This window comes from Engystomops pustulosus, chromosome 7 (assembly GCF_040894005.1).
Source record: "Engystomops pustulosus chromosome 7, aEngPut4.maternal, whole genome shotgun sequence".
NCBI lineage: Eukaryota > Metazoa > Chordata > Amphibia > Anura > Leptodactylidae > Engystomops > Engystomops pustulosus.
In genome coordinates, this window is record NC_092417.1 from 127,366,298 (window position 1) to 127,379,274 (window position 12,977).

Here is a 12,977-nt window from a genome sequence, read left to right on the forward strand (position 1 = left end):
TTTCATTTTTTTAAATGAAAAGCAAATATTTAACATATTGGTTAGTGATGATTTTTTTTAAAAAAATGTTGATTAGTAATCAAACTTTTACTTGATCTTTTTTAGATTTTTTTTCACCAATAATGTTTTCTGTTCTTTCCAGACTATAAAAAATATGATGGAAATTGAGAAAGTCAAAGGTTTCTGCCAAGTAGTTGTTTCAAATGGAATCAAAGAAGGAATTTCACATCTGATACAGTCATGTGGACTTGGAGGAATGAAGCACAACACTGTAATGCTTGGATGGCCTTATGGTTGGAGACAAAGTGAAGATCCACGCTCATGGAAAACCTTTATTGGCAAGTCTAGTACTTTTTCTTAAATAATTGACTAACCTACTCAAAGCCAGTTTTAGTTAATTTTGAGGTTTTTTTATACTTCATGGTAACTGTTTAACATTTGGGTGACATATTTTGTGTTCATGAAAAAAGATAATTTACAAAAATGCACAATTTTCAAAATAGTAACTTTTATACTTTTCAAGTTCAAACTGACCAAATTACTTAATTACTAACATAAGCATGTATCTGCTATATGTTGACATTACATTTTAAGCATCCTTTACTTTTTTCAGATTTTAGAGGCTGACATTTTAATGAATGAGTAAATAACTGTTGTTATATTTTGTTCAGAGATTTTAAGATGCAGCAATACCTACACTGTTTGATTTATACATTTTATTTTTACATCAGTTCTAGGGAAAGAGGGATGTTTTTGGAATTATTTTTTTTATCTTTTAACCCTTTTCCTGCACCCTAACGTAATTCTACCTCATAGGATAGGTCATAGGTAGTTCCCGCACATTGAAGTAGTATTACGTAACGGGCTCAGAAGCAGTAACAAACGAGATCGCCAATAATCTCGATCCTGTCTAACCGTATAGACAACGCGTCATAGTGGCATCTATAGTACATCAGCGCGTCGATGACCCTACGTGCCATGCCTTTAATAGCAGTCTGCTAGGATTGTGCACTCTGCACGATCCTAACAGTGCTAATGTTAGCCTATGGAGAATGTTATGTACTAATATGTAATATGCTACAATATGATGTTGTTGTTTTTTTTTTTTTTACGTGCAATTAAAAAAATTATTAAAAAAGAATAGTCAAATAAAAGATAAAAAGTGAAAATCACCCAAAAAAACATATTTGTTGCCAACCCGTACAATAAAATAAAATTGTCTCTGATCACACAAATTATTACATTTTTACAACTGACCTCATATAAAGCGCATAAAAAGTGATAAAAAAATAACATTTACCCCAACATGACACCAAGAAAAGGTACAGCTTGTCACGCAAAAAATAAACTTAAAAACAACTCTGTAAATAAATATAAATGTTATGCCCATTGTTAAATGGCGATGCAAAAACAAGCAAACAAAATGAGTTCTATATTCTGCACAACAAGTATGCACAACCATAAAAAAGCTATATAAATGGGGTTTTGCTGTAACTGTGATGACCCATAGAATAAAGATAGCACATTATTTATAAATCATTCTTTACTAAGCAAAACGGAGAATAAAAAGGCATTGCATTACGAGATTATGTGTAAGAAGAAAGGCACGCAGGCTGAAACAGTATAAAGTAACATATAAAGCATTAATGCAGTGTTAAAGATAGCATACATCCAACAGTTAAGATGTCAATATGCCTTTATAATAATCAGATCATCTTATACAGTGCACATATAATGAGGTTAACAATGAACCCAGTTTACAAAATAAAGTCTGTCTGCCATTGACTAGGTTTAGACCTCTGGGGTTTGAATTTTATTAATGGGTGGTAAAATAAGAGAAAAAAGAACAGGCAGTTGGGGGTCATCTAAACATGATCCAGGGGCTCCATTGGGTTGTGTTGGCATCCCGAGTATTGTGTGTTGCAACAGTAAGTTCTTCAAGCCTATGAAGCAAAGTTAACTCACCAAACCAATTAATAAAAATCCTTTCAAGGATTGAAAGATGGTGATTAATGTGGGGAGGATTGAAAGAAATAGGATTGAGGGGTCATCCTCCAGTTGGTGTCCCGTCAATTTGGTGATTAGCCCACAGACCTGTGTCCAAAAAGGGCGAAGCAGGAGGCAAACCCACCATATGTGTGACATTGTACCGGGGGGCCTGATGGCATCTCCAGCAGAGATCAGAGCTATTTGGATAAATAGATCTTAATCTGGTGGGCACCCAGTACCAACGCGACAGGATTTTATAATTGGTCTCTTGGGATTTGCAGGAAATAGTTTGTTATTCAGGGTGAGTGTGAGACTGCAGTATGAGTGTGAGACTGCAGTATACCTAATAGACCATAGGAGGGTCGTAAGAGGTGACACAGACAGCTGTTCCCCTAGTCTGTTTTCTACATGTCAAGGTAGATCTGGATATTCATGAGTGGGTAGCTGCCCGGAGAAAGTGGTTGAGGATACTAGTGAGTGTGCTAAAGAAAAGCTTAGGTATTGCTAGTAGAATAGTCTGAAACAGGTGGAGAAGCCTGGGAAGTATTGACATTGTAATGCAACCTACTCTACCCACCCATGAGATTGACGTTAGATGTTATAGGGTCAGTGAGATAGAGTAAAACATTGTCTGCAAAAGCAGAACATTTGTGTGAGATTCCTCCTGTGATATTTGGGTTATTGCGTATTGCGATGGGCAGGTGTTCAATTACAAGTGCGTATATCTATGGGGATAAGGGGCAACCCTGTCTTGTTCCATTAGACATTGTGAACGAGGCAGAGAGGGACCCATTTATTCTAATTCCTCGGGGCATTGTAGAGAGATTTACTGCTCTTATCTGCTCTCTCCGGTGGCCAGATCTACCCATTAATGGTGTGGGTTTGGTCCTATAAAATGGGCCCAGAGTCCTATCAGACGCGCCCGGTCATGATTGTGGTTGGCCACGCAGCAATTAATAATTTTTTTTTTATAACCACCACCAAGAAAGAGTTAATAAAATCTGATTATTAGCAATTGAATCCCCTGTAAATGATGTACCTGAAAAGTGGATCTCATCCACAAAATAAATAACCCCCCATATGTCCAAATTACAAAAAAATAAACATTTTATGGCCTGTAAAATATGACAATGCAGATCTGCTCTGAATTGTGCTCCTTCCCTTCTATGTCAGGCCTTGCACCCATACAGCAGTTTACCAACACATATGGGGCATCCTCATACTCGGGAGGAATTGGGTATCAAACTTTGGGTACTTAAACTTGGTGTTTAACTCTTTAAGGACCTGGCCCTTTTTATGTTTTTTTCAATTTTTTTTTCACTCCCCACAATCAAAAATCGATAACTTTTTTTTTTTTTTTAAACGTAAAGAGCTCTACAATGGCTTGTTTTCTGCATAACAAATTGCAATTCATAGTGATGGTATTTTTTATTCAATGCCGTGTACTGGGAAGCGGGAAAAAAATTAAAAATGCAGTGAAATTGGTGAAAAACCGCCTTTCCGGTGTTTTCTTGTGGGCTTGAAATTTACGGCTTTCACTGTGCGCCACAAATGACATGCCTACTTTATTCTTTGGGTCGTTGCAAACACTACGATACCAAGTTTGTATAGGTTTTATAATAATTTCATACATTTACAAAAATGTAAAACTTGTGTAGAAATTTTTTTTTTATTTTTCCATCTTCTGGCGCTAATAACTTTTTCATACTTCATTGTACGGAGCTGTGGGTGGAATCTTTTTTTTTTTTTTTTGAAAAACTTATATTTTGATAGAATGGGCATTTTCTGGTGGGGTGATACCTAATGTGTTTGTGATTTTTACTGTTTATTTATATTTATATCAGTGCTAGGGAAAGGTGGGTATTTTGAATTTTTAGGGTTTTTTTTATAATTTTTAAAAAAAAAAAAACATTTTATTTTAACCCTTGGTTGTCCAATTGATGTGAATCATATACTGCCATACTACTCTATGGCAGTATATAGAGATTTTCCTTCTCATTCATTACAATGTGTTGATAGCTTGAAAGACCAGCCTGGCTGCTGCATTAATAATGAATTGTAGAGGAGAGCGTTTAGTGAGTGGAAGACTAATTAGTAGGAAGTTACAGTAGTCTAGTCGAGAGTGAATCAGCGCCACCAGCGTAACAATTAGCATTTTAAAAGTTGCAATTGTCAGAAATGGTCGGATTCTGGAGATGTTTCTGAGATGCATGCAGCAAGAGTGAGCAAGTGATTGAATATATGGTGGAAAGGAGAGGTCAAAGTCCAGCAAAACCCCAAGACAGCGGGACCACAGTAGATAGTGGAAAGACAAGAAGTTCAGGCTTAGAAAAATAAAGTTTCAAGAAGAGAGAGGACATGATGTTGGAGACAGCAGACAGGCAATACTTCTCTATAGCATAGGCCAGTAACGGCCTTGTCACCAGGTCATTCGGATTCTGGTATGTCTTGGTCATAGCTATTCCAAGGTATTCGAATTCTATGACCACTTTGAGTCTGTCTATATGTTCTGGACCTGTCCAGGGGGAGGTTCCAAGCGGCAAAATCACTGACTTGGACCAATTAACTAGTATGTCGGAATAATTACCATATTCGTTAGTGAGCGAGATTGCACAGGACAATTAGTATCATGTAATCGGCGTATACCTACACGATTTTCTCTGGTCCCTAGAGTGATACCTTGGTATATCGTGCCCTGTTGGAGTCTTATTGCTAAGGCTTCTATTGCCAAGGCAAAAAGTAGGCAGAGAGCGGGCATCCCTGGCACGTGCCTCTGTAGAGAGTGAAGGATGGCGATAATTCCCCATTGATTAAAAGTCTGCCTACTGGGGAGGCATATAGGATATCTATCCAGGTGCGGAATCTTGGGCCGAACCCAAATTCTCTGTAAGCACTGCCTCAATCTCTGTAAGCACTGCCACATTCGATGGAGTCAAACACTTTGGCTGGAAACACTTCTAGGGAAGCCAGGGCCCAGTCTCGCTCCACCGTCCTATTTGTGCAATTACCTGCAATCTGTGTATTTTGTCAGATGTGGATTTCAAGGCCATGAAGCCACATTGATCTGGGTGGATCAGGGAAAGGATCACCATGTTCAGCCTGGTTACTAAAATTTAGTATTAAAGTAATTTGTAGTCCGTGTTTAGTAATTAAATGGGGCTGTAAGAGTCACAATCTGTGGGGTCTTTGCCCGGCTTTAATATTAGGTTAACCGTGGCTTCATATAAGGCAGTGTCTGATTCTCGAATAAGGAGGAATACATCTCCATTTTACGTGGGAGTAAGAGATTCTTGTATTTAGCATAAATCTCCCTCGGTAGCCCATCGGGGCCTGGTGACTCATAATTGTACAGTAATTCTACTCCTTCCTCCGCTTGTTCTAAGGTTAAGGGTTTTTCTAATTGAACTATCTGTTCTGGGGTCAAGGTGGAAAATTGAATATCTTCTAGATATAGTCTAATGTCATCTTCCATCTTGTCTAGCTTGGTTCTGTTAAGGTCGGAGTAAAGTTCTCGAAACCTGGTCAGTATGTATGAGTGTGTCTTTAGAGGGGAGCCATTCTCAGCCCGTATCTCAAAAATGAGCTGTGAAATGGTGTGTTGTTGGGCTATGTGGGCAAGCAGGAACAGAGTGAGTAATATCAGTGGTGTTAAAAAAATTAGTTTATTAAATGCACTTAAAAATAGAACATTAAACAGACATTGCAGGTTTCATAGCAAAAACATGTAATTGCCGGGCAGCGAACACATCAAATAACATGTAATACAATGTTTACAAATTGCATAGTGCAGAGCCTAAGGTGCCAGGAATCACACATGCACCCATAATAATGGATAACGGTATATACCTGGAATCGGGAAGTGATAAGGCGCTTTGGAAGGAACACTGCCCAGCACCTCCCCGACACTGGTTTAATTTCCTACAGAACTTTGTCAAAGGGTGGGTGTCACAGTTTTCATCTCCTTTTTTTTAAGCCTTGGGAGTCTGATCATAAAGTGGAAAGCATTCTGGGAACATTGGCCATGCGATCCTCGACTTGTGAAATCCTTTCCTCCGCATATTTCACGTGGTCTCTGAGGTTTTGTAGGTCTTGTCTGAGAAGACTGACGTCCATTCGCACTTCATCTAATTTGCCGGTGAGGGACCTTTTGCAGGCGTCTATTGCAGCCAGCACATGTGAGGTTACTTGTTTAGAGTGGGTTCTTCTGACTCTTTTCCTATCTCAGATGAACCACATGTTCCTTGCTGGCCCCTGGTCTGTACCATTCTCTGTGGCTGTGGAGTGCGTGACGCCTGCGGGCAATATCCCGTAGCTTGTCAGCGGCGTTTGTCTTGGGAGGGCTCATATTGTTTAAAAGCTGCTCTCTGCCAGTCACAGCTGGGGGAACTTGTGTAGCTCAGCTAGGTGGCAGCTCAGCTGTGTTCCACCCGCTGGGGTTCTCCTGGGGTGAGGCAGCAGGATCCACTATGCACGATTAGCCATAACTTTATTTTTCTCCACAGCTTTCTTCCCTTTTCTTATTGGTTTGAATTTAGACTTACCAAGGGATATTCAATACAATGCAATACAAAATTATTAAAGTGTATATTAACTTATAGTAACTATCAGTTTATCCACACACACAGCTAACTGTTACATTGTGAGATTCTGCCTCCAGCAAGATATAGCTGGTGTTGGCATCAAACCCCTGGGGTTTTCAATTATTGGTCTAGTTAAAACCCTGAAAGGGTCTTATAAGGGGTCTTATCATGGAGTACATAAGGAGAATGGCGTTTGCGTATGTTGTGATAGATTATAGTGAGAAATGATAATGATGATTAAGTTGAATCGTTACCAGTCCACTTTTTATCACTCAACCAGGTAATAATTCAGGGCAGATAACCTCAGTTCTTCTTAGAACACAAAGTTACACAAGTCGTAATAGAACAGCCTTCCATGGTAGATCATTGTATAGAGAAATTGAAATACCGTATATTCCGGCGTATAAGACGACCCCCCTACTTTCCTGTTTAAAATATAGAGTTTAAGATATATTTGCCGTATAAGACTACCCCTTTTCCAACGCATACAAAACACCGGTAAAAATTTAAAAAAAAACAGATTTGAATTTAACATGGTTCTTTTTTAATTTAAATTCTTATGACATGCAGGTATATAGCAGGAAAACTGTCGCTCATAAACATAAGGCATACAACAACATTACCATTGTCCATTTTACTGTAAATGTTACCATACTGTACCTTAAATTTTTATTTTATTAAATATTCCATGCCATGTACTCAGAAGCGGGAAAAAAAATTCCAAATGCAATGAAAATGGTGAAAATTTGTGCCATTTTCTTGTGGGCTTGGATATTACGTCTTTCACTGAGCGCCCCAAATGACATGTCTACTTTATTCTTTGGGTTGGTACGATTACGGGGATACCAAATTTGTATAGGTTTTATAATGTTTTCATACATTTACAAAAATTAAAACCTCCTGTACAAAAATTATTTTTTTGATTTTGCCAACTTCTGGCGCTAACAACTTTTTTATACTTTGGTGTACGGAGCTGTGGGTGGTGTAATTTTTTTGCGAAATTTGCTAATATTTTCAATGATATCATTTTTAGGACTGTACGCCCTTTTGATCACTTTTTATTGATTTTTTTATATTTTTCAAAATGGCAAAAAAGTGCCATTTTTGACTTTGGGCACTATTTTCCGTTACGGGGTTAAACGCATTGAAAAACCATTATCATATATTGATAGATTGGGCATTTTCGGACGCGTCGATACCTGATGTGTTTATGATTTTTACTATTTATATTTATGTCAGTTCTAGGGAAAGGGGGGTGATTTGAAATTTTTGGGTTTTTTATTATAATTTTTTTTTTTAAACTTTTTTTATTTATACTATTTTTCAGACTCCCTAGGGTACTTTAACCCTAGGTTGTCTGATCGATCCTCCCATATACTGCCATACTACAGTATGGCAGTATATGGGGATTTTCCTCATTCATTACAGCACATTGTAATGAAGGGGTTAAAGCAAAATAGCCTCGGGTCTTCGGAATGTAACGGTTTAACACCCATGATCAAAGCTATGTCTGGTTTGCAAATGTTGGAGCAGTGTGTTAGCTGTAAATTGCAGCGGAGAGGTGTATGTGTAGCACCCTCCACTTTGTGTAAAATGTCGGGTCCTACAGCTATGGCAATGTACTGTGTATATACCTTTAATTGTTTTATGTTTAATAAAGAAAGGAGTCAGCTTACCAAGGTGAGAGAGTAGTGAAGAACTGTGGGAAGAAGGGAAGAGTTAAGGGTCAGTAACGGTCTGCAGTCGTGTGAACCAGTCTAGAGTTGCAGTCAGAGTGTGTAGATTGAAGGAGTAGCTGAAGAATGTCCTAGAAGGGACAAGCAGGAGGCCTGGGTCTCAGAAGGAGCTTAGAGGAGCTAAGCAGCACAGCAAGCAGAGGTTGTACCTGTAATAAGAGTTCAATGCAACTAAGGGAAAAACAAGAAGCATATTGAGGAGGATAGCTCACCAAGTAGGCTGGCATCCCTACAGTTGAAGTTCAAATGCAAGTGTATGAGTTGTTTATTTGGTGTCACTATCATTGCAAGGCAAGTGACTTACACCCCCTCCTCCATCCACCCCCCTGGGAGGATTCATAACATCACACTGACCCGCAACACCTATCTTCCAGGGCTGAAGTCAGCAACCATTATCCCGACTGGCATCACAAACATTTCCCTACAAGTCCTTTCCTTTCCCTCCCTTTTTCAGAGGTCAGAGTGGCGACCCTTGGTTTCCCGTGAGTACCCTCGGCCTAAAGGGACGGGGACATGACATATGGCACTAGATCCACTTCTCAGCTGGTGCCATAACCACGCGATACTATCATGGCACTGCTGCATGAGTCATTAGGAAGTTAAAGGTATTGTGTACAAAAAAGCCATTAATTGCTATATGATAGTTGACCAATTAGGGTTGCACGATACTTGTGCAATACTTTCATACTCTTTCATTTTAGGTACCCAATGACTTGTGCTGTTGTACAGGGGAATCCCTAGAGGTAACATGGGCCTTTGAATAGACTTGTCTGGCGGTGGCAGAGCAGGAGCCATATCATCAGGGAAATACCTTCATCTGTCCATATATGGTGTTTTTACATATTCCATATTCTATACATATTTGGCTTCCCCAAATATATATTTTTTAAACTAGACAGGATTTTAACTCAAAATCTCCACTCTCTATGTGACGTAGAGATAAAGCGCCTCTATCCACTACACTATACCATGGACTTAATGATTGTCAACAGTATCTTATTGTCAACAGTATTTTATCTCACTAGAGCTTCCATAGAGTTACACTGTGCGCAAGCTCAATCTCTCTATATATTACTACTAGAGATGAGCGAGCACTAAAATGCTCGGGTACTCGTTATTCGAGACTAACTTTTCCCGATGCTCGAGTGCTCGTTTCGAGTAACGAGCCCCATTGAAGTCAATGGGAGACTCGAGCATTTTTCAAGGGGACCAAGGCTCTGCACAGGGAAGCTTGGCCAAACACCTGGGAACCTCAGAAAAGGATGGAAACACCACGGAAATGGACAGGAAACAGCAGGGGCAGCATGCATGGATGCCTCTGAGGCTGCTTAATCGCACCATTATGCCAAAATTATGGGCAACAGCATGGCCATGACAGAGTGACCGAATGAGGCTAGATAGCATCTAAAACATCCAATAATTGACCCTGACACTATAGGGGACGGCATGCAGAGGCAGCGGCAGCAGCGGCAGGCTAGAGAGTGGCATGGCAACATACCCTAAATGGACTCAGGCTTCAAACCAATGGGTGGCAGAGAGGAACCAAAGGAGGTGAGCAAGAAGCGCTCAAATAATATCGGTACATGATAAAAGTTTGCCAGTATATTTTGTGGATTACACAGCAGGGTGGCGACAAAGTTAACATGGAAGCCATGAAAACAATCCAAAATTCTGCCTGACACAGCTCGTTTGATAAGGGGACCATGTATGGAGGCAGTGAACTAGTAGTAGATTAAAGGTGCTGCAGTTAAAACTATGTTAGTTGGATCTTGGCATGGAGCTGGCGCTCCGCTGCCAGGCGAGCTTTTGCCAATCCAAGCCCCTGTCTCTAGGCTACTCCCCAAACAGCACTTCTAAGAACCTTTTGTATAAGATCAAGTGTAGTAGCGTTCTTATAAGTTTGGGATATGGCGGGTGAGGGGAATGTAAACATCTGCGCAAGAAGCGCTGAAATAATATCCGTAAATGAAAAAAGTTTTCCAGTATATTTTGTGGCTTACACAGCACGGTGGCGACAAAGTTAACAAGTTTGATGCGGAATGCCCTGTAATAGCTCTTGGGCGGTGTGCCTTTTATCACCTAGGCTCAGCAGTTTGAGCACCGCCTGCTGTCGCTTAGCGACGGCACTGCTGCTGTGCCTAGAGCTACCGACTGATGGCGCCATGCCCACGGATGGTAATTCGGAGGAGGAGGAGGAGGTGGAGGAGGGGTGAGAGGAGGAGGCATAGTAGGCCTGAAACACCTGGACCGAGGTAGGCCCCGCAATCCTCTGCGTCGGCAGTATATGACCAGCCCCAGGGTCAGACTCGGTCCCAGCCTGCACCAAGTTAAGTGTAGTAGCGTTCTTATAAGTTTGGAATATGGCGGGGAGGGGAATGTAAACAGATGCGCAAGAAGCGCTGAAATAATATCCGTAAATGGTAAAAGTTTGCCAGTATATTTTGAGGATTACACAGCAGGGTGGTGACAAAGTTAACAAGTTTGTTGTGGAAGCCATGAAAACAACCCAAAATTCTGCCTGACACAGCACGTTTGATAAGGCGGCCATGTATGGAGGCAGTGAACTAGTAGTAGATTAAAGGTGCTGCAGTTAAAACTATGTTAGTTGGTTCTTGGCATGGAGCTGGCGCTCCGCTGCCAGGCGAGCTTTCGCCAATCCAAGCCCCTGTCTCTAGGCTACTCCCCAAACAGCACTTCTAAGAACCTTTTGTATAAGATCAAGTGTAGTAGCGTTCTTATAAGTTTAGGATATGGCGGGTGAGGGGAATGTAAACAGATGCGCAAGAAGCGCTGAAATAATATCCGTAAATGGTAAAAGTTTGCCAGTGTATTTTGTGGATAACACAGCAGGGTGGCGACAAAGTTAACAACTTTGATGTGGAATCCATGAAAACAACCCAAATTTCGGCCTGACACACCTCGTTTGATAAAGGGACGATGTATGGAGGCAGCTATATGGACGACTTTTGGAGGTAGCAATGGAGGCAACGTGTGGAGGCTGCTATGGAGACAATTCAATTTGGATAGTGCCTGTATGTGGCAGTCCAAAAAAGTTTTCAAACCAGAGGAGCAGGTAGGTGGCCCTCCATAAAAATGGAATAGATTGAGTGCCTGTATGTGGCAGTCCAAAAAAGTTTTCAAACCAGAGGAGCAAGTAGGTGGCCCTCCAGAAAAATTGAATAGATTGAGTGCCTGTATGTGGCACTCCCAAAAATTGTTTAAAACAGAGGACCGGGTAGGTGGCCCTCCATAAAAATTAAATGCATACAGTACTATAGCTAGAGCCAGTGGGCCCTGTAAAAAAATAGCTAGTTTCCTCTGCTTTACTGTACAAAGAGGAGGAGAAGGAGGAAAATGAGGAGGAGGAGGAGTGGATAAATTATTCAGGTTGAGCTTCCTTCACCTGGTGGAGATTGGAAATTAGGAGAAATCCAGGCTTTATTCATCTTGATAAGCGTCAGCCTGTCAGCGCTGTCAGTCGACAGGCGTGTACGCTTATCGGTGATGATGCCACCAGCTGCACTGAAAACCCGCTCGGACAAGACGCTAGCGGCAGGGCAGGCAAGAACCTCCAAGGCGTACAGCGCCAGTTCGTGCCACATGTCCAGCTTTGAAACCCAGTAGTTGTAGGGAGCTGTGTGATCATTTAGGACGATGGTATGGTCAGCTACGTACTCCCTCACCATCTTTCTGTAAAGATCAGCCCTACTCTGCCGAGACTGGGGACAGGTGACAGTGTCTTGCTGGGGTGACATAAAGCTGGCAAAAGCCTTGTAAAGCGTACCCTTGCCAGTGCTGGACAAGCTGCCTGCTCGCCTACTCTCCCTCGCTACTTGTCCTGCAGAACTACGCACTCTGCCGCTAGCGCTGTCAGAAGGGAAATACTGTTTCAGCTTGTGCACCAGGGCCTTCTGGTATTCATGCATTCTCACACTCCTTTCCTCTCCAGGGATGAGAGTGGAAAGATTTTGCTTGTACCGTGGGTCCAGGAGAGTGAACACCCAGTAATCGGTGCTGGAATAAATTCTTTGAACGCGAGGGTCACGGGATAGGCAGCCTAGCATGAAATCTGCCATATGCGCCAGAGTACCAACGCGTAAGAATTCACTCCCCTCACTGGCCTGACTGTCCATTTCCTCCTCCTCCAACTCCTCTTCTTCTGCCCATACACGCTCAACAGTGAAGGACTCAACAATGGTCCCCTCTTGTGTCTCGCCAACATTCTCCTCCTCATCCTCCTCCACCTCCTCCGATATGCGCTGAGAAACAGACCTAAGGGTGCTTTGGCTATCAACAAGGGAATCTTCTTCCCCCGTCTCTTGTGAGGAGCGCAAAGCTTCCGACTTCATGCTGACCAGAGAGTTTTTCAACAGGCCAAGCAGCGGGATGGTGAGGCTGATGATGGCGGCATCGCCACTGACCATCTGTGTTGACTCCTCAAAGTTACTCAGCACCTGACAGATATCAGACATCCACGTCCACTCCTCATTGTAGACTTGAGGAAGCTGACTGACCTGACTACCAGTTCTGGTGGAAGTTGACATCTGGCAGTCTACAATGGCTCGGCGCTGCTGGTAATCTCTGGATAACATGGTCAGTGTTGAATTCCACCTCGTGGGCACGTCGCACAACAGTCGGTGAGCGGGCAGTTGGAGGCGGCGCTGCGCTGCCC

The 12,977-nt window shown here is 41.8% G+C and overlaps 1 protein-coding gene across 8 annotated transcripts in view; it reads left to right on the plus strand.

Annotated features, from left to right (window-relative positions):
- The window catches only part of SLC12A4 (solute carrier family 12 member 4), a 743,054-nt gene that overhangs the window by 557,667 nt on the left and 172,410 nt on the right, over positions 1 to 12,977 (plus strand). For all 8 annotated transcript variants that reach the window (XM_072117770.1, XM_072117769.1, XM_072117767.1 and 5 more), the window contains one exon: positions 143 to 338. In XM_072117770.1, coding sequence (XP_071973871.1) covers positions 143 to 338 — 196 coding nt within the window. The remainder of the gene's footprint in view (positions 1 to 142; positions 339 to 12,977) is intronic.